Source organism: Hyperolius riggenbachi, chromosome 3 (assembly GCF_040937935.1).
Source record: "Hyperolius riggenbachi isolate aHypRig1 chromosome 3, aHypRig1.pri, whole genome shotgun sequence".
NCBI classification, from domain to species: domain Eukaryota; kingdom Metazoa; phylum Chordata; class Amphibia; order Anura; family Hyperoliidae; genus Hyperolius; species Hyperolius riggenbachi.
Genome location: NC_090648.1, coordinates 249,377,861 through 249,399,919, shown reverse-complemented (window position 1 = coordinate 249,399,919; position 22,059 = coordinate 249,377,861). Strand labels below are relative to the sequence as shown.

Sequence of the window (22,059 nt, the reverse complement as noted above, 5' to 3'; positions counted from 1 at the left end):
AACAGGTGGTTGACTGAGAGAGTTAGTGTGGTAGATGTGGGTTAGGCCATTTTAAAGAAATGTGTTTTGAGGGCTTGCTTGAAGGTGTTGAAGGAAGGAGTGAGGGGGAGTGGAAGGGAGTTCCATAGGGTAGGGGAAGCTCTTGATAAGTCTTTACACACACACACACACACACACACACACACACACACACACACACCGTTAGATTGCCCGCTGCACCCTCCCTCACCCCAAGTTTTTGTTGTTTTTTTCCTTATACAGGTAGAGAAGCTGACTATTATTAGAGGCAAAGATTTCAATGAAGTAGCTGATGCTGGGCATACACGGACAGTTTTTCCTTACAAACTTGTCATTTTCTTTTCTTTCCAAGTAAAAGGCAAAAGAGATCTATTTTAGAAGAGCTTACAATTTTAAAAGGCCCTCTACAGAAATTTTCTTGGTTATTTGGGATAATAGAGTGGCATTGGAGTCTATCTATGTTTGCCTATTCTAAGGGAAGCTTGAGAAGGACTTAAAGAGAAACTCCAACCAAGAATTTAACTTTTTATCCCAATCAGTAGCTGATACCCCCTTTTTACATGAGAAATCTATTGCTTCTCACAAACAGACCATCAGGGGGCACTGTATGACTGATATTGTGGTGAAACCCCGCCCACAAGCTCTGAGGACCACGGTACTTTTGACAGTTTGCCACAATGTAACAAGGTTCACAGACAGGGAATAGCTGTTTACAGCTGTCTCCAACGGCCAAAACAGCTAGCAGCAGCTACATAACCTGCCCACAGTAAAAATGTCACCATGTAATAAATATCCGAATGTAAACCGGGGAGAGGAAAGATTTTACAATGGGCAAACACCGACTAAATCATTTATACATAATTATTGTAAAAATGAAGAACTTTTTTTTTTTTTAATTATTACACTATTTTCACTGGAGTTCCTCTTTAAAGAGAGTCTGAAGCGAGAATAAATCTCGCTTCAGACCTCATAGATAGCAGGGGCATGTGTGCCCCTGCTAAACCGCCGCTATCGCGCCGCTAAACGGAGGTCCCTTCACCCCCAAATCCCCTCGGTGCAGCGGGGGTGCGCTTCCTGGTTGGGGCAGGGCTAACCGCCGCAGCCCTGCCCCACGCGCGTCTGTCAGTGCGTATCTCCGCCTCTTCCCCCACCCCTCTCAGTCTTCCTTCACTGAGAGGGGCGGGGGAGAGGCGGCGATGCGCCGCTGATAGACTCGACTGGAGGCAGGGCTGCAGCCGTTAGCCCTGCCTCCAGGAGCGACCAAGTCTGCGACCAAGTGTTGCAGTGGGGGGTTTGGGGGTGAAGGGACGCCCGTATAGCGGCGGTTTAGCAGGGGCACACATGCCCCTGCTAACTATGAGCTCTGAAGCGAGATTTATTCTCGCTTCAGAGTCTCTTTAAAGCAGGAGGATAAGCCATACCATGCCAAGGGGAAAAAAAATACATATAAATATATGATCTACTTACATAACACATGGATTGTACTGTCCACGTTTTTAATTTCAGTGAATTTTATATAGTAAATGAAGAGAATTCTGTTCTTGGTGGAAACTATGTATGTATTTTGCCCACAGTTTGAGGCTAAATCCTGATGTCAGCTCAGCCTTGCTTGTAAACACAAGTGAGCAGAGGATAATGTTTTAGCAAGGCAGCGGTCTGCTCAGCCAATTAGTGATAAGCAGAAAGGTGGGAGGGTCATTGGCAATGACACATAAAGTCTGGGTGACTAAATAAAATATAATAACAGCAGGGAGATTCCTGAATACATTGGAGAGCTTGTACTTGCAGAGAGAGATTTCTGACAGCATTTTTAACACACCGGCAGTGTTTAACCTCCCTGGCGGTATGATTCCCGCGGCCGTGGGAGGGTTTTTTCCACTTTTTTTTTTTTAAGCATGTAGCTAGCCTAGCGCTAGCTACATGCTTCCCCCTCCCTCCCTGCGGCGTCCCCTCGTAATGCCCGATCGCCGCCGGCGCCGCTTGCCCATAAGGAAATCCTGTTCTGAACGGGATTTCCTAGAGGGCTTCCCCCGTCGCCATAGCGATGAACGGAGCAACGTCATGGACATCGTGACGTCACAGGGAATCCCGATCCACCCCATAGCGCGGCCTGGCGGCGATTGGCCAGGCTGTGCAAGGGGTATGCGGGGGGGATGGCCTGTATAGCGGCGGGTAGCGGCGCATCGGCGGCGATCGGACCAGACACGCAGCTAGCAAAGTGCTAGCTGCGTGTTTGAAAAAAAAATTTATGCAAATCGGTTCAGCAGTGCCTGAGCGGCACCCTCCGGCGGCTTACCCCGTGTCCAACACGGGGTTACCGCTAAGGAGGTTAAATAGAATTTGATTTTGTGGCTGACAATCCCACTTTAAAGGGCACCAGAGGCCCCAGAAAAAAGAATTTATACATACCTGGGGCTTCCTCCAGCCCCATACGCACGGATCGCTCCCACGCCGCCGTCCTCCGCTTCCTGTATCCGGCGGTACTGGGTCCCGTAGTTTCGGCCAGTCGGCGGCAGCACGCAGCCAATTGTCCGCATCACAGGGGCTCCCGGCATACCCTTGCGCGTGCTGCTGCATACTGCGCAGCAGCACGCGTAAGGGTATGCAGGGAGGTCCTGTGATGCGGACAATTGGCCGCGTCCGCCGGAAGTGACGGGACCCGGTACCGGCGGATCCAGGAAGCGGAGGATGGCGGCGTGGGAGCGATGCAGGATTATGGGGCTGGAAGAAGCCCCAGGTATGTATGAAATGTTATTTCTTTTTTCAACGCTGGCGTCTCTGGTTCCCTTCAAAGAGGACCTCCAGAGTACATCCTAAAATCCGGCAGCCTTCAAGTAAAACCGTTATATTTACCCGAGAAGCCTTGTCCTGCGATGCCGTCCCGAAGTCCCTGCATCACCCGATTTCCGGCACCTGGCCCCGCCTCCTCTCCACAGAGAAAAACCCCAAGCTATTTACTACAGTAAACTGTTTGATGTTGCTTCAACATGTGTGATTTTTATCGGTTATAAAATGAAAAGGGTGGTGTAACCCTCCATCCTAAAGATATTAGAATATTTTGGTCTCTCTCTTTTTTTTTTTATTTTATATAAAACTAGTTGACCTAAGCCTGTTTAAAAACAAGCTCTAGGTCTGTCAGCGCACATGCCCGTCATGCGTACACATGTACATGCCCGACCTCGTCCTCCCCCTGTCCCAATGGCTGTCCGTGCTGTACGTGCGCAGTAGTGCAAACACTTGGACACAGGGGACGCCGGGACACTAGTAGATTATATGGATCCCTACCACAGGTTGATGCTAATCTGATAGAGGAGTGGTTAGCTGAGGCAGATTTACCTAGACTCTACTGAAATGCTGGAACATCCAGATACCATCATCACAAGAGGACGTACGCAATCCAGGAGTTTTTGTTTCCTTTTATTTTATGAAAGGAAATTCAATAACTGAAGTAATGACACCTGTCAACATTTTCCGTATACCTAAACAAAACAGGTGTCAATCTCAAAAAAGGAATCGCCTGAATTTGGTGCTGGACATCGATCTCATAATTAAAGGACAACTGAAGTGAGAAGAATATGGAGGCTGCCATGTTTATTTCCTTTTAAAGGGAACCAGAGACAAACACATGTTAAAAATGAAATAAAGATGTTCTACATACAGTGGAGGAAATAATTATTTGACCCCTCACTGATTTTGTAAGTTTGTCCAATGACAAAGAAATGAAAAGTCTCAGAACAGTATCATTTCAATGGTAGGTTTATTTTAACAGTGGCAGATACCACATCAAAAGGAAAATCGAAAAAATAACCTTAAATAAAAGATAGCAACTGATTTGCATTTCATTGAGTGAAATAAGTTTTTGAACCCCTACCAACCATTAAGAGTTCTGGCTCCCACAGAGTGGTTAGACACTTCTACTCAATTAGTCACCCTCATTAAGGACACCTGTCTTAACTAGTCCCCTGTATAAAAGACACCTGTCCACAGAATCAATCAAGCAGACTCCAAACTCTCCAACATGGGAAAGACCAAAGAGCTGTCCAAGGATGTCAGAGACAAAATTGTAGACCTGCACAAGGCTGGAATGGGCTACAAAACTATTAGCAAGAAGCTGGGAGAGAAGGTGACAACTGTTGGTGCGATTGTTTGAAAATGGAAGGAGCACAAAATGACCATCAATCTACCTCGTTTTGGGGCTCCACGCAAGATCTCACCTCGTGGGGTGTCAATGGTTCTGAGAAAGGTGAAAAAGCATCCTAGAACTACACGGGAGGAGTTAGTGAATGACCTCAAATTAGCAGGGACCACAGTCACCAAGAAAACCATTGGAAACACCATACACCGCAATGGATTAAAATCCTGCAGGGCTCGCAAGGTCCCCCTGCTCAAGAAGGCACATGTGCAGGCCCGTCTGAAGTTTGCAAATGAACACCTGAATGATTCTGTGAGTGACTGGGAGAAGGTGCTGTGGTCTGATGAGACCAAAATAGAGCTCTTTGGCATTAACTCAACTCGCTGTGTTTGGAGGAAGAAAAATGCTGCCTCGGACCCCCAAAACACCGTCCCCACCGTCAAGCATGGGGGTGGAAACATTTTGCTTTGAGGGTGTTTTTCTGCTAAGGACACAGGACAACTTAATCGCATTAACGGGAAAATGGACGGAGCCATGTATCGTGAAATCCTGAACGACAACCTCTGCCAGGAAACTGAAAATGGGTCGTGGATGGGTGTTCCAGCACGACAATGACCCAAAACATACAGCAAAGGCAACAAAGGAGTGGCTCAAGAAGAAGCACATTAAGGTCATGGAGTGGCCTAGTCAGTCTCCGGACCTTAATCCAATAGAAAACCTATGGAGGGAGCTCAAGCTCAGAGTTGCACAGAGACAGCCTCGAAACATTAGGGATTTAGAGATGATCTGCAAAGAGGAGTGGACCAACATTCCTCCTAACATGTGTGCAAACTTGGTCATCAATTACAAGAAACGTTTGACCTCTGTGCTTGCAAACAAGGGTTTTTCCACTAAGTATTAAGTCTTTTATTGTTAGAGGGTTCAAAAACTTATTTCACTCAATGAAATGCAAATCAGTTGCTATCTTTTATTTAAGGTTATTTTTTCGATTTTCCTTTTGATGTGCTATCAGCCACTGTTAAAATAAACCTACCATTGAAATGATACTGTTCTGAGACTTTTCATTTCTTTGTCATTGGATAAACTTACAAAATCAGTGAGGGGTCAAATAATTATTTCCTCCACTGTACCTGGGTCTTCCTCCAGCCCCATAAGCTTGGATCGCTCCCATGCCGCCGTCCTCCGCTGCCTCTATCGCCGGAACCGGGCCCTGTAACTTCCACCGGACGGGGCCAGTCTTCCGAATGCACAGGGGCTCTCTCTGGCTTTGTATGCATGCGCAGTACGGAGGGAGCGCACTGCGCTTGCGTCAACTGGCTGAAATGACGGGACCCGATATCAGCGGAGAAAGGCGGCGTGGGAGTGATCCAGGCTGATGGGGCTGGAGGAAGCCCCAGGTATGTATAAATATGTAAAATTTTTTCGTCTCTGGTTCTCTTTAAGCAATACCAGTTGTCTGGCAGGCCTGCTGATCTATTTGGATGCAGTAGCAACTGAATCACACCAGAAATAAGCATGCAGCTAATCTTGCCAGATCTGACAATGTCAGAAACACCTGATCTGCTGCAAGCTTGTTCAGGGTCTATGGCTACAAGTATTAATGGTAGAGGATCAGCAGTGCTGCCAGGCAACTGGTATTGCTTAAAAGGAAAAAGATATGGCAGCCTCCATATACCTCTCACTTCAGTTGCCCTTTAAAGCAGCTATCCTGTCCTAGCCTAGCTAGACTCCTTTTCAACATAACTAATTTGAATAGTAATGGATAGATGTGGATTTATGCCTTCATGGCCGTTTTATGGACTATATCAGACTGTTTACTGTCCAGGATGCTCAGATTATTTATTTATTGTATTTATAGAGCGGCAACATATTACGCAGCGCTCAACATTAATTTAGGTTACAGACAATATTTAGGGGTGACATACAGCAATATGACAATACAGGAATACAAGAAAACCAGATCACACAGCACAGTATGAGTACAAGGTAATGCTTAGTCAGTCACTGGATGGAGCATGGAGATTAGGCAAGTTAGGTTCACTCAGATGCATAGCATGGGTTCACAGTAATGGAGGTGCATGATCAGGTAGGACACAAAAGGAGGACCCTGCCCTAAGGCTTACAATCTAGACTCTCAGTTTGGGCACTCGGCTTCCAAAAGGTTTGCCACCACTGTTCTGATCTAATGTCCCACATTGCTAACTTCATGTAAATTTGTCTCCACCCGTGGCCACACCCACATTCTGGTCCATGGCCACACCCATTTTTCGGCGCGCCGCTCTATGCGCGCCGCTCTACGCAGAACGGTACCCTTGTTTTTCAGCGCGCGCAACTTCAATGACCTTGAATTGCATTTTGTGGGGATCTGCTGCCAATTGCATTGCATTTTGTGGAAAGTGCTGCCAATCTAATTGTCCTTTAATTGCATTTTTTTTTTTACTGCGGGGGGGGGGGGGGGGGGCTGCGGCTCCAGCAAGAACCTTCGGCCCTCCACCATGGGGTCAGAAGAAAAAATGGCCCTCCATGCCCATGAAGTTGGACAGCACTGATCTAGAGGGAGAGGTAAGGACGCGAACGGTAGGGGACCAGAGTTCAGCTGTAGGTTTAGAGCACTTGTGAGGGGTAGTAGGCCAGAGTGAAAAGGTGAGTTTTGAGGGCTTTCTTGAAGATGTTGGAGGGGGCTGCCCTAATGGGTGGTGGTAGAGAGTTCCATAGTGTTGGAGCAGCTCTTGAGAAGTCCTGGAGGCGTGCATGGGACTGGGTGATGCGGGGGGCGGTTAGGCGAAGTTCTTTGGAAGAGCGGAGTGAGCGGCTAGGTGTTTACCTCTGAGTAAGATCGGAAATGTAGGTTGGACAGGTTTTGTGGACAGATTTGTAGGTCAGACACAGTATCTTGAATCTGATTCTGGACTGGATAGGAAGCCAGTGGAGGGATTCTAGGAGGGGATCTGCCGTGGTGGAGCGATGGGAGCAGTGGATAATTCTGGCTGCCGCATTCATGATGGACTGCATTGGGGCTGTTCGGGTCATAGGGAGACCAGACAGCAGGGCATTGCAGTAGTCAAGGCGGGAAATTATGAGGGCATGGATGAGGAGTTTGGTGGTGGCAGAGGTCAGGAAAGGGCGAATCTTACAGATGTTACGAAGGTGGAAGTTGCAGGACTTTGCAAGGTTTTGGATGTGGGAAGTGAAGGAGAGTGCGGAGTCCAGGGTGACACCCAGACAGCAGGCTTGAGAGGTAGGGCGAATGGTAGTGTGGTTAACAGTGACATGCACATCTGGGAGGTTCGTGGATGGCCGGGGTGGGAAGATCATAAATTCCGTTTTGTCTAGGTTTAGTTTCAGGAACCTAGCGGACATCCAGGAGATGGCTGATAGGCAGGAGGAGACCTTGTCCATGGTAGTGGTGGCTATGTCAGGAGTGTGGAGGTAGATCTGGGTGTCATCTGCATACAGATGATAGTTAAAACCCATGGAGGAGATAACCTTGCCAATGGAGGATGTGTATAGGGTGAACAGTAGAGGGCCAAGGACCAAGCCTTTGGGGACTTCCAGATAAAACAGTCGAGTCCTATTTTTAAACCTAGGTCTAAAAAGAATCTTTTGACAGTATTTAATGGTATGGCGTTAACAATTAAACTCTCTCTGCAATAGAATCAGTTTTATGCCTTTCCCCAAACTGAGATTTAAAAAAAAAAAAAAAAACCTGAAATGTACTCCGGCCACCACCACCCCTGCACCCCCCCCCCCCCGCCTCTTCTCCGCTTTTTGCACAAGCCGTTGAACCATTAAAGTCTGATGTGGGGGAGAAAAGTGAAGTTTTACTTACCTGTGGCGCTTCTTCCAGCCCCCGCAGTCTATCAGGTCACTCAAAGTCCTCCCGGTCCCCCCTGTTGTGCCATTGCACCTTTCTAAAAGATCACCAACTTCACTTTTTACATGGGATAGTAGGTAGATGACTTTAAATTGGACAACCTTAAAATCTGAACTGTCCCACTTCTGTCACGGATCGTGCAATTAATTCAGCATTAACCACTGTTAAAGAGAACCTGTACTGAGTAAAAATATTTAAAATAAGCATATGAGGTAACTTCAAATGAACATTACATAGTTACCTTGCCATCAGTTCCTCTCAGAAGCTCACCATTTTCTTCTGACAATAATCCCTTCCAGTTCTGACAATATTTTGTCAGATCTGAAATATATCAGTTGCTGTCAGTAAAATATCAGTTGCAGTCAGTTATAGCTGAGAGGAAAACTGATGTACCAGGTAATGTCCATATTTCCCTATGGCTCAAGTGGGGGATGTTACAGTTTAACTGTGTGCTGACCAGAAAGCTGTTGTGGGTAATGGCCATTTTCAAAATGGAGGATGGAAAATTCCCCTGATCACAGTGAACAAACAGGACGTGGGACAGGAGAAAGACACTAAGGAGTAGACTACATGGAAGGTAAGTATGAGTTGTGTTTGCTTATTTTGACTTTTAATTTTCAGTTCAGGTTTTCTTTAAAACAATGACCCATGGGATTTTGTGTATTTACTCATAATATTTTGGTTTAATGTGAAAACTGAAGCATAATTTGTTGCTGTGCATTCTGGGATGCTAATGGTGCAGCATTTTAATTTATGCAAACTCTTTTTTTTATACAGGAAAGAGACAAGGTGATGCCTCTCATCATCCAGGGCTTTAAGGATGCAGCAGAAGAAGCAGGAACCTCTGTTACAGGAGGACAGACTGTAATGAATCCTTGGGTTGTTCTGGGAGGAGTGGCCACAACTGTTTGTCAGCCTAATGAATTCATTATGTAAGTTTTGAATGGATTGTGTTGAATATAATGTATACTGTGGTATTTCAACTCTTCCAGAAAGACAAATGCACTGGAGAAATTACCATTTTCGGTGTGATCAGTGCAAAACTCTTAGCATAATAACTGATCAGAGATCAGCACCTCCTACTACAATTTATATGCCTGGGTAACAAATATGTTTCTGATTTCTGTTGTAGGCAATTAACACTGAATTTCTGACTTGTATCATATTGCATTTTACAAGAAAATGGGTATTTATACTGGCATACAGATTTTGAGTACTGTAGAATCGGACCAGGGTGGATTAAATAAATATTAGTGGTCAAGTACACCTGACGTCTATGGGAGCGGGTGTTGTAGACCTGCTTTGGAATATGCCAGTGTTTGTGATGATTGTTATTAGTCTCTGGCCATAAAACCAGGTACTTTTTTTTGCTTGATAAGTCATTGGAAACAAACTATCTACACCCAGTTGTTAGAAAATTGTCTGTTAAAAAACAGTTCAACATAGAATAACCATGTACAGTTCCTGAGCACAGTAAACTGATTATGCTTTATGTGAGACTGTGTGTACAGATACTCTTAGATAATGACTTGGCACAGCCACAGCTTCTCCTTGTGAACTCAGATATATTTCTGAAATAGTAGCAGAAGGTAGTCAATGAGCCACTACACGGCATATATGAGAGCTCAGAGTCAAATTTTGCATCCAGACAGAAGTTGAAGTTATTGGGGTCCTTTCTACATGTATAGCTATTAGAGCAGTATATAATAGTGTGGAGAATTCAGAAGCTGAGAGATGGTTTTGGGTTTCATTGGTGTAGAGATGATACTGAAAACCAAAACCGCATGTTAATTGTCCCACACCTTGGGCTTGATTCACTAAACCGTGATAACTCCTATCACAGCAGCGCTAGCATTTCCGCACGCAATTGTGAATTTTCGTGCGCAATTGCAAATTTTCACGTGAAAATCTGTGATTGCGCGTAGAAAGTCGCAATTGCACGCAAAACATGATGATGAGTTATTACGATTTAGTAATTCAAGGCCCTTGAGTGTAGATGGAGAAGAAGTCCAAGAACAGAATCGTGTGGTTTGGGCTAGTGGACTTTTTTTTTTTTTTTAATTTGAGTGTGTACACATCATTAGACACAGAAGCATGCACTGTTTTTGGTGGTACTTAAAGACAGGGTTGGGAAGCACTGCCTTTAGAGTGCAGGTTTATAGCCTTTGAAGCTTCTTTGTGGTAATTTGAAGACGCCCCTCTGGAAAATTGTTGTTTTTTCATTGAATATCTACCAGAAGTGCCCACACTTTTTAAGCTTGTGATCTACCAGGTAGACTCTACCTATTGATGCAAGCCACAACTGCAGCACGTGCACAGCGCAGTCCATCAGTAGTTATCACAAGCTGCCTGCCAGTTAAATGTATATCAGAGAGTCCTCCTTGCTAAATGGAACAGTGCTTGATCAAATAGTCACAATATTTGCTTAGAATATCATATGTACGTCACTCAGGCGGGCAGTGTAGGATCTACCTAGAAGTCCTTTGGAAGCAAATGTTAGATCATGCACTAAATGGGCACCCCTGATCTAGACCATAATGGTTATGTAATGTTGCCATTCTTGGCCTCCTAAAGTGTTTAGTGGTTTCTGCATTTAGAGTTTCTGCCAGCAGATGGCAGCATAACACAAGTGAATAAGCCTCCACCAACACTGCATATAAGATGCCTTCTCTGGCTTTCATCAGTTACAGGATACCTTGTTAAAGTTATGAACATACCTAGGATAACTATTATGGCAGGTTCACACGGTTATGTGGTGCGCAAAATGTACCCATGTTCGTATACCTTTCTCTTCACCCCCCCCCCCCCCACCGTTTTGTTTAAAAAAAAAAAAAATCACAAGAACTATAGAAATTACCTCTTGCGATATTGAAAAAACTGAGCCTGTTGCATTATTTTTGAACGCATGCAAAAATTTGCATTAGATGTGAACAAGCCATTGAATTACATGGGCTGCCAGTTCTAATTTGCATGTGGGCCTGTCAAGTGTGAACACTGGTATTACTTTACCAAGAGGTATCCCAAGAAGTAGCCTTTGTCATATATAGGGATGGTTTCCAACTGCTACTGACTTTGAATTTTGCTGTCACACCACCAATTCCCGTTCCCTTTTAATTTAGATGTTGAGATATATACTGTTATATGTACTTTGATATTTTTAAAGAATCCATTGGAATTGCTTTAGGTGGCCTCTTAATGGTCAAAGTGAACAGGAGTAAGAATCCCTCACCAATTTTCCTACTGGTTACAGCTTCATTATGGCTTTGTCATCATTGTGTAATTGCTGATTTATTACTGCTTGAATCCATTCTAATGCTTTTGAAGGGCTATTTTTCTCTACTTCATCACTGCACTTCTCTGCTTAACTTCCATTTTATCATAGTTTTTAATAAATACGATAAATGCTGGAAGTGGTGCAGCAATATTACGCAGAATGAGCTTTTTTAAATCTACATTTTGATTATGACCTTGGAATTGCTGGGGCTCGTTCCTGTACTCTGTGACCGCTCAGGGTATTTAAAATGTCTCAAAGATTAGTGCCATGCCATAAAAAGATCCATTAGGTGATAAAAAGTCCCATTCTGGTACTGATAGTTTTGTCAAATTGATAAAAATCTGTTTTATTCTGAGATAAAAACTTCAGCATTTAGTTGGTTGAAAAAGGTTACTGTAGAGTTACCATACTTAGATCTGCCTGCATCTACCCATGTTTTTTGAAGCAGTATTACAGTATTGAGGCTGCCCAGAGCAACCCATCCTTTACGGATTTGAAGCATGCATCTCCATGTTTGTCTGTAGTGCCTCTAACAGTTAGCTGCTAGCTGGTGAAGTTTGTCTCTAATAACATACTCATTGTATGCCATTAGAGGTGGAATGCAAAAAACGGCAAACTGCAGTCTATAACTGTGTTTAGCAGGGAAAGATGGTATTAGTCATGGTATACAGCTGTGATATACTTGGTACTTTTTTTTTTTTTTTAGTAATTTTTTTCGACTTAGCTTTTCTTTCATATACACATTTATATCTACAGGCCAGACAATGCAGTACCAGGGGATGTACTTGTGCTGACAAAACCACTTGGGACCCAAGTTGCAGTAGCAGTTCATCAGTGGCTGGATATTGTAAGTATAGTGCTTTATATTGTTTAATCGCTATAAAATGACTTGGTCTGAAGTACTTTCTTTTTATAAAATACAAAACCTGCAAATACGTGTTATGAATCCTAGTAATTTTTATGCACCTAGGCTTCTTTGTGGTAGATGTGCAGCACTGTGTTCTCTAGTATCATGATGAAGGGGAGGGATAGCATGGGCACCAGATAAAACATTAAACATTTATTGCACTCCATTGTATAAAAAAAAAGTATTGCAGCAGTGCACATTCTACATCACCCATCCAGGTTATGACACACAAACAATTTCAACCGGTGTCTCCGTTTTCTATGTCCCAGTGCCATGGGTTAAAATTTCTGTGGTGATATCGCATTTCCCTGGCTGCTGCAGTGCATGCCAGTAGATCCAGTTCATTGATGTGGTTACATCTCACAGCCAGGAGATGTAATCACATCAGTGGGAACTATGTCCCCTGCATGCATTGAGGCTTCCAGGGACATTACTGCAGGAACCTGTGGCATGGCGGCATAGGAATTGGAGGCCTCTATATAAGTGGGGGGCTACGGAGCAGCCACCCGTAGGTAAGTAAATGTCTGCTGCATTCCACATACTTTTAAAGTAGTTCTCATTTCGCTTTAAGATTCAGCATATTTGACTGTTTTTGTACAACAGTGGTCTATACGGATTAACAAATGATGGCATGTACATTTCATGGTCACCTGATTGCTAACCAATATAACAACAAAAGCTGCTGTTCATAGAAAGTTTATAGCATGGTGCAGGCTTTATATGGCCATCAGCTATGCCAAGCACAATCCAACAATCGGCACACCAACCATGCAAAGTGTGAATGCTCCATCTCCATGGAGAAGGCAGTTAAGCAGAGAAAGAGTGCGCATCTTGCTGTGAGGGAATACAGTAGTGGTACACCTGAAAAATTCAAAAACAGGGACAGATTAAGCAACCGGGCAGGATCAGTTCTCTAATGTCTGTACTAGCCACTAGAGAAGAGCGTTTAAATTAAAGTATGCATTGAGTGCTCTATAACAGACATTATAACATGCACCTGCTTTTCGGCTATCTACTCTTTGCACTCCAGGTTGTACTCCACTCCCAAGCACTAATCTCTATGAGTCGATAACATGACAAGCTTGATCTCTGACCACTGCGGGCCCTTTGAAGGTTTAACCTCACCTCCCCCCCCCCCCCCCCCCCCCCCCTTTGTACCAGTATATAGCCATGGCACCTTGGGCTGCACAGTCCAGTAGATCAGGGGGTGTGGCCTTGCTACCACTTTAATATTTTTCCTGTGCTAAGCTGGCACACCTGCCCTATTGGCTCACAGGAAGGGCACACTATTCTGAGCTTTGGGTTTCAAACCTAACACCACTACGAACACAAATGGGCTGAACTGTTATGGAATCTTGGGCGCATGATGTTATAAGATGACAAAGCCTTCTGGGAGCTCATTGAGCTGGACTGTGCTAGATTCTGGGATTCACTTGGAATGCAGTGGATTGGCAATCTCTTTGAAAATTCAAATATCATCTGCATATGTACCCACTTGAAAGATACATTCTCTCTTCCTGATAATTCAGGGTATCTAGATTTATTTTTAATAAGGTTACCATATTTATCCCCCCTTAAGCAATACCAGTTGTCTGGCAGCCCTGCTGATCTATATGTGTCTGAATAACACAAGAAACAAGCATGCAGCTAATCTTGTCAGTTCCAACATTAACCTTCTTGCCTGTTATCCCGAGCTCAGCTTGGGGTAACCTGCGCAGAAGGATTTCTCCGGCCCCGCTGGGCCAATTATCAAATTTTTTTTTTTTTACTGCACTTTGCTAGCTGAGTGCATATTCCGATCGCCGCCGATTTGCCGCTACCCGCTGCGCCCCCCCCCCTCTCCAGACTCCTTGCGCAGCCTGGCCAATCAGTGCCAGGCAGCGCCGTGGGGTGGATTGGGATTCCCTCTGACGTCCCGACTCCGGTGATGTCATCCTGCCCTGTCGCCATGGCGACGGGGGAAGCCCAGCAGGAAATCCCGTTCTGAACGGGATTTCCTGCTTGCAAAGGTCGCCGGCGGCAATCGCAGTGGGTAGGGGGATGCCGCTGGTCAGCCCTGGGCTCGCTACATGATTTAAAAAAAAAAAAAAATTTAAAAGTACTGTGCCGCTTCCTTGCCATCAGAATTGAAACGGCAAGGGGGTTAATGTCGGAAACGCCTGATCTGCTGCATGCTTGTTCATGGTCTATAGCTAAAAGTATTAGAGACAGAGAATCAGCAGGACAGCCAGGCAACTGGTATTACATGAAAAAAAATGCCATATTTAGGGTATTTTCTTTTAAACTATGCTAGTTGCCTGGCACCCCTGCAGATCTATTTGGCTGCAATATTGTCTGAATAACACCAGAAACTAGCATACAGCTAATCTTATCAGATCTGACAATAATATCAGAAACACGTGATCTGTATATGCTTGTTCAGGGTCTATGGCTAAAAGTATTAGTGGCAGAGAGGATCAGCAGGAGAGCCAGACAAATGTTATTGCTTAAAAGGAAATGCATTTGGCAACCTCCATATCCCTCTCCCTTCAGGCCTATAACCAACTTTTTAAATCAAGTTTGACTGCCCTGGTATTCTGTATTTCTGAAAGCAAATTTATAGATTCCATACACTTATGAAATGGGTTGTTCCATCACTCTTGACTTTAACCACTTGAGGACCTAGGGCTTTCTACCCCTTAAGGACCGGCCACTTTTTTTCCATTCAGACCACTGCAGCTTTCACGGTTTATTGCTCGCTCATACAACCTACCACCTAAATGAATTTTGGCTCCTTTTCTTGTCACTAATAAAGCTTTCTTTTAGTGCTATTTGATTGCTCCTGCGATTTTTACTTTTTATTATATTCAGCAAAAAAGACATGAATTTTGGCAAAAAAATGATTTTTTTAACTTTCTGTGCTGACAGTTTTCAAATAAAGTAAAATTTCTGTATACATGCAGCGCGAAAAATGTGGACAAACATGTTTTTGATAAAAAAAACCCCATTCAGTGTATATTTATTGGTTTGGGTAAAAGTTATAGCGTTTACAAACTATGGTGCAAAAAGTGAATTTTCCCATTTTCAAGCATCTCTGACTTTTCTGACCCTCTGTCATGTTTCATGAGGGGCTAGAATTCCAGGATAGTATAAATACCCCCCAAATGACCCCATTTTGGAAAGAAGACATCCCAAAGTATTCACTGAGAGGCATAGTGAGTTCATAGAAGATATTATTTTTTGTCACAAGTAAGCGGAAAATGACACTTTGTGAAAAAAAAAAAAAAAAAAAAAGTTTCCATTTCTTCTAACTTGCGACAAAAAAAAATGAAATCTGCCACGGACTCACCATGCTCCTCTCTGAATACCTTGAAGTGTCTACTTTCCAAAATGGGGTCATTTGTGGGGTGTGTTTACTGTCCTGACATTTTGGGGGGTGCTAAATTGTAAGCACCCCTGTAAAGCCTGAAGGTGCTCATTGGACTTTGGACCCCTTAGCGCAGTTAGGGTGCAAAAAAGTGCCACACATGTGGTATTGCCGTACTCAGGAGAAGTAGTATAATGTGTTTTGGGGTGTATTTTTACACATACCCATGCTGGGTGGGAGAAATATCTCTGTAAATGACAATTTGTTAATTTTTTTTACACACAATTGTCCATTTACAGAGATCTTTCTCCCACTCAGCATGGGTATGTGTAAAAATACACCACAAAACACATTATACTACTTCTCCTGAGTACGGCGATACCACATGTGTGGCACTTTTTTGCACCCTAACTGCGCTAAAGGGCCCAAAGTCCAATGAGTACCTTTAGAATTTCACAGGTCATTTTGAGAAATTTCGTTTCAAGACTACTCCTCACGGTTTAGGGCCCCTAAAATGCCAGGGCAGTATAGGAACCCCACAAATGACCCCATTTTAGAAAGAAGACACCCCAAGGTATTCCGTTAGGAGTATAGTGAGTTCATAGAAGATTTTATTTTTTTGTCAAAAAATAGCGGAAATTGATTTTAATTGTGTTTTTTCACAAAGTGTCATTTTCCGCTAACTTTTGACAAAAAATAAAATCTTCTATGAACTCACCATACTCCTAACGGAATACCTTGGGGTGTCTTCTTTCTAAAATGGGGTCATTAGTGGGGTTCCTATACTGCCCTGGCATTTTAGGGGCCCTAAACCGTGAGGAGTAGTCTTGAAACGAAATTTCTCAAAATGACCTGTGAAATTCTAAAGGTACTCATTGGACTTTGGGCCCTTTAGCGCAGTTAGGGTGCAAAAAAGTGCCACACATGTGGTATCGCCGTACTCAGGAGAAGTAGTACAATGTGTTTTGGGGTGTATTTTTACACATACCCATGCTGGGTGGGAGAAATACCTCTGTAAATGGACAATTGTGTGTAAAAAAAACAAAAGATTGTCATTTACAGAGGTATTTCTCCCACCCAGCATGGGTATGTGTAAAAATACACCCCAAAACACATTATACTACTTCTCCCGAGTACGGCGATACCACATGTGTGGCACTTTTTTGCACCCTAACTGCACTAAGGGGCCCAAAGTCCAATGAGTACCTTTAGGATTTCACAGGTCATTTTTGTTTCAAGACTACTCCTCACGGTTTAGGGCCCCTAAAATGCCAGGGCAGTATAGGAACCCCACTAATGACCCCATTTTAGAAAGAAGACACCCCAAGGTATTCCGTTAGGAGTATGGTGAGTTCATAGAAGTTTTTATTTTTTTGTCACAAGTTAGCGGAAATTGATTTTAATAGTTTTTTTTCACAAAGTGTCATTTTCCGCTAACTTGTGACAAAAAATAAAATCTTCTATGAACTCACCATACTCCGTACGGAATACCTTTGGGTGTCTTCTTTCTAGAATGGGGTCATTTGTGGGGTTCCTATACTGCCCTGGCATTTTAGGGGCCCTAAACCGTGAGGAGTAGTCTTGAAACCAAATGTCGCAAAATGACCTGTGAAATCCTAAAGGTACTCATTGGACTTTGGGCCCCTTAGCGTACTTAGGGTGTAAAAAAGTGTCACACATGTGGTACCGCCGTACTCAGGAGAAGTAGTATAATGCGTTTTGGGGTGTATTTTTACACATACCCATGCTAAGTGGGAGAAATATCTCTGTAAATGACAATTGTTTGATTTTTTTACACACAATTGTCCATTTACATAGAAATTTCTCCCATCCAGCATGGGTATGTGTAAAAATACACCCCAAAACACATTATACTACTTTTCCTGAGTACAGCGGTACCACATGTGTGACAATTTTTTGCAGCCTAGGTGCGCTAAGGGGCCCAACGTCCTATTCACAGGTCATTTTGAAGCATTTGTTTTCTAGACTACTCCTCGCGGTTTAGGGCCCCTAAAATGCCAGGGCAGTATAGGAACCCCACAAGTGACCCCATTTTAGAAAGAAGACACCCCAAGGTATTCCGTTAGGTGTATGGCGAGTTCATAGAAGATTTTATTTTTTGTCACAAGTTAGTGAAAAATGACACTTTGTGAAAAAAAACCAATAAAAATTAATTTCCGCTAACTTTTGACAAAAAATAAAATCTTCTATGAACTCGTCATACACCTAACAGAATACCTTGGGGTGTCTTTTTTTCTAAAATGGGGTCACTTGTGGGGTTCCTATACCGCCCTGGCATTTTACAGGCCCAAAACCGTGAGTAGTCTGGAAACCAAATGTCTCAAAATGACTGTTCAGGGGTATAAGCATCTGCAAATTTTGATGACAGGTGGTCTATGAGGGGGCGAATTTTGTGGAACCGGTCATAAGCAGGGTGGCTTTTTAGATGACAGGTTGTATTGGGCCTGATCTGATGGATAGGAGTGCTAGGGGGGTGACAGGAGGTGATTGATGGGTGTCTCAGGGGGTGGTTAGAGGGGAAAATAGATGCAATCAATGCACTGGGGAGGTGATCGGAAGGGGGTCTGAGGGGGATCTGAGGGATTGGCCGAGTGATCAGGAGCCCACACGGGGCAAATTGGGGCCTGATCTGATGGGTAGGTGTGCTAGGGGGTGACAGGAGGTGATTGATGGGTGTCTCAAGGTGTGATTAGAGGGGGGAATAGATGCAAGCAATGCACTGGCGAGGTGATCAGGGCTGGGGTCTGAGGGCATTCTGAGGGTGTGGGCGGGTGATTGAGTGCCCTAGGGGCAGATAGGGGTCTAATCTGATAGGTAGCAGTGACAGGGGGTGATTGATGGGTAATTAGTGGGTGTTTAGGGTAGAGAATAGATGGAAACACTGCGCTTGGGTGGTGATCTGATGTCGGATCTGCGGGCGATCTATTGGTGTGGGTGGGTGATCAGTTTGCCCGCAAGGGGCAGGTTAGGGGCTGATTGATGGGTGGCAGTGACAGCGGGTGATTGATGGGTGGAAGTGACAGGGGGTGATTGATGGGTGGCAGTGACAGGGGGTGATTGATGGGTGATTGATAGGTGATTGACAGGTAATCAGTGGGTTATTACAGGGGAGAACAGATGTAAATATTGCACTGGCGAATTGATAAGGGGGGGTCTGAGGGCAATCTGAGCGTGTAGGCGGGCGATTGGGTGCCCGCAAGGGGCAGATTAGGGTCTGATCTGATGGGTAACAGTGACAGGTGGTGATAGGGGGTGATTGATGGGTAATTAGTGGGTGTTTAGAGGAGAGAATAGATGTAAACGCTGCGCTTGGGTGGTGATCTGATGTCGGATCTGCGGGCGATCTATTGGTGTGGGTGGGTGATCAGATTGCCCGCAAGGGGCAGGTTAGGGGCTGATTGTTGGGTGGCAGTGACGGGGTGATTGATGGGTGATAGGTGATTGGCAGGTGATTGACAGGTGATCAGTGGGTTATTACAGGGAAGGACAGATGTAATTAATGCACTGGCGAATTGATAAGGGGGGGGGGTCTGAGGGCAATCTGAGCGTGTGGGCGGGTGATTGGGTGCCCGCAAGGGGCAGATTAGGGTCTGATCTGATAGGTAACAGTGACAGGTGGTGATAGGGGGTGATTGATGGGTGATTGATGGGTAATTAGTGGGTGTTTAGAGAAGATAACAGATGTAAACAATACATTTGGGAGGTAATCTGACGGCGGGTTTGCGGGCGATCTAATGGTGTGGGTGGGTGATCAGATTGCCCGCAAGGGGCAGGTTAGGGGCTGATTGATGGGTGGCAGTGACAGGGGGTGACAGGGGGTGATTGATGGGTGATAGGTGATTGGCAGGTGATTGACAGGTGATCAGTGGGTTATTACAGGGAAGAACAGATGTAATTAATGCACTGGTGAATTGATAAGGGGGGGTCAGAGGGCAATCTGAGCGTGTGGGCGGGTGATTGGGTGCCCGCAAGGGGCAGATTAGGGTCTGATCTGATAGGTAAAAGTGACAGGTGGTGATAGGGGGTGATTGATGGGTGATTGATGGGTAATTAGTGTGTGTTTAGAGGAGAGAATAGATGTAAACAATGGATTTGGGAGGTGATCTGATGTCGGATCTGCGGGCGATCTATTGGTGTGGGGGGGTGATCAGATTGCCCGCAAGGGGCAGGTTAGGGGCTGGCTGATGGGTGGCAGTGACAGGGGGTGATTGATGGGTGATTGACGGGTGATTGACAGGTGATTGACAGGTGATTGACAGGTGATCAGGGGGATAGATGCATACAGTAAACAGGGGGGGTGGTCTGGGGGGGGGGGGTCTGGGGAGAATCTGAGGGGTGGGGGGTGATCAGGAGGGGGCAGGGAGCAGGGTGGGGGATAAAAAAAAAATAGCGTTGACAGATAGTGACAGGGAGTGATTGATGGGTGATTAGGGGGGTGATTGGGTGCAAACAGGGGTCTGGGGGGTGGGCAGGGGGGGGTCTGATGGGTGCTGTGGGCGATCTGGGGCAGGGGGGGGGGAAAAATCAGTGTGCTTGGTGCAGACTAGGGTGGCTGCAGCCTGCCCTGGTGGTCCCTCGGACACTGGGACCACCAGGGCAGGAGGCAGCCTGTATAATACACTTTGTAAACATTACAAAGTGTATTATACACTTTGTATGCGGCGATCGCGGGGTTAACATCCCGCCGGCGCTTCCGTATGGCCGGCGGGATGTTGCGGCGGGTGAGCGGCGCCAGGCGGAGGCGGAGGATCGCGTCACTGATGACGCGATCGCTCCGCCCATGCCCCTACAAGGACCGCCGCCAATTGTCAATACGGCGGTCCTTGCGGGGTGCACTTCCCGGCCGCCAATTGTACATGCGGCGGTCGGGAAGTGGTTAAACTCCGTCTCATCTGTGCTTTGGTTAGCCAACAGACTGTAGGGATTGGCTCCCTATTATTATAGTATAGGATTGGCTCCCTATTTAAACTCTTAACGGTTATGGTGAAACTAATTGTTGCCTTCTGTAACATTTTTACTGACCAGTCATTGAGTGTTTAAGTGGGGTAAAACTCAAATTTCATAGTTATTTAGTTTAAAACTAGACAATAAAGCCTAAAAGTCAACCAGACGATAAAGCCTAAAGGTCAACCAAACAAAGCCTAATGGTCTTAAGCCTAGGTTCTCAATGTGTGTTATGCATTTTTCAGGGGGTATTTCTGATGGGTCGAGTGGATACTCTGGCTTGATATTAAATATAATGTTTTGGTAAACAATAAATTCTGTACCGTATAACCAATACCAAATTAGTTTTTGGCTAATTAAAAACTATTGCAAATGCAATTACCATATACTTCTATTAAATATATTTGTGTCAAGGGGTACTTGAGATAATCTTTACAATGGACCCAAATTAATGGATATTTTCCAAGTTACGGAAATGTTATGGATTCAAACTCCTACATCACTCAGAAGCTAATTGATAAGATTGTGATCATTTTAGACTGCAACAGCATAGTCTTCAACTGTTGTGTGAAGAGTAATTGATGCAGAAAAGCTTCTGCTGTATCCATTAGGGAAGCAGACAACTTCATGCATGCGCAGTACGGATCGGCCTGTCTTCGGGAGCACTCTGGTTCCCAAAGACTTCTGAAGCCTCCTGCAGAGGCAGAGAGCAGTCTCTGACCCATCGGTTGGAGATGGCTAACGGGGGAGCCAACGATGGAGCAAGGGTACCGGGAGAGGAACGGGAAGGATCTATAGGACCCAGGGCCTTCCCTTCACTTAGATGAGTATCTTCCCCCCCCCCCCCCCCCCCATTCCTCTTCAGCATTAACATCAAAGATGATCGCCGGCATCCCCGCGGCAGAACAATGTATTTAACCCCCCCCAAATCCCTCCCTGGGGCAAAATCCTCTGCTAATTCCTGGAAAAGGCAGAGTGCAGTAGATCTGCCTCCAGGGCTGTCGACCTCCGCCTTTCCCTGCCCCTCTGTCTTCTCTCAGTGTGAAAGATGGGGAGAGGAGGAGATTGATTGGACTGGAGGCAGAGCTACTGCGCAAAGCTCTGCCTTCCCCGGGCAGCAACATCTGCCACTTGGATAACGTAAAATTTTTGCCCCGGGATTTCAGGTGATTAAATACATCATTCTGCCGCGGCGATGTGGGGGAATCCTCTTTGATGGTAATGCTAAAGAGGAATGGGAAAAGGTAATTTTACTGACTTCAGACTCTCTCTCTTGCGTGAGGTAAATTTGCTTAGTGAATACTAAATGATTTATCACTGTGGTGATAACCGTAGAAACAGCTCTGAATCATTAAAGACAGGAGATAAGCTCAGTGAATTGTGGCCATAATCACAATGTTAAGCAGTAAGTGTGTGTTTACCTCCATGTAGAGCAGTAAGGCTTTGAACAAAAAGAACATCTGGGAATAGGTACTATATATCCTGTGGAATTATCACTGCGCGTAGATGGGAAAACTACTGATGTAACAAAAATATTTAATCA

General features: G+C 44.9%; 1 protein-coding gene across 3 annotated transcripts in view; it reads left to right on the top strand.

Moving 5' to 3' along the window:
• SEPHS1 (selenophosphate synthetase 1) overlaps positions 1–22,059 on the top strand; it is a 109,188-nt gene that overhangs the window by 71,569 nt on the left and 15,560 nt on the right. For all 3 annotated transcript variants that reach the window (XM_068272665.1, XM_068272664.1, XM_068272666.1), the window contains exons 5-6: positions 8,802–8,956; positions 12,055–12,145. In XM_068272665.1, coding sequence (XP_068128766.1) covers positions 8,802–8,956; positions 12,055–12,145 — 246 coding nt within the window. The remainder of the gene's footprint in view (positions 1–8,801; positions 8,957–12,054; positions 12,146–22,059) is intronic.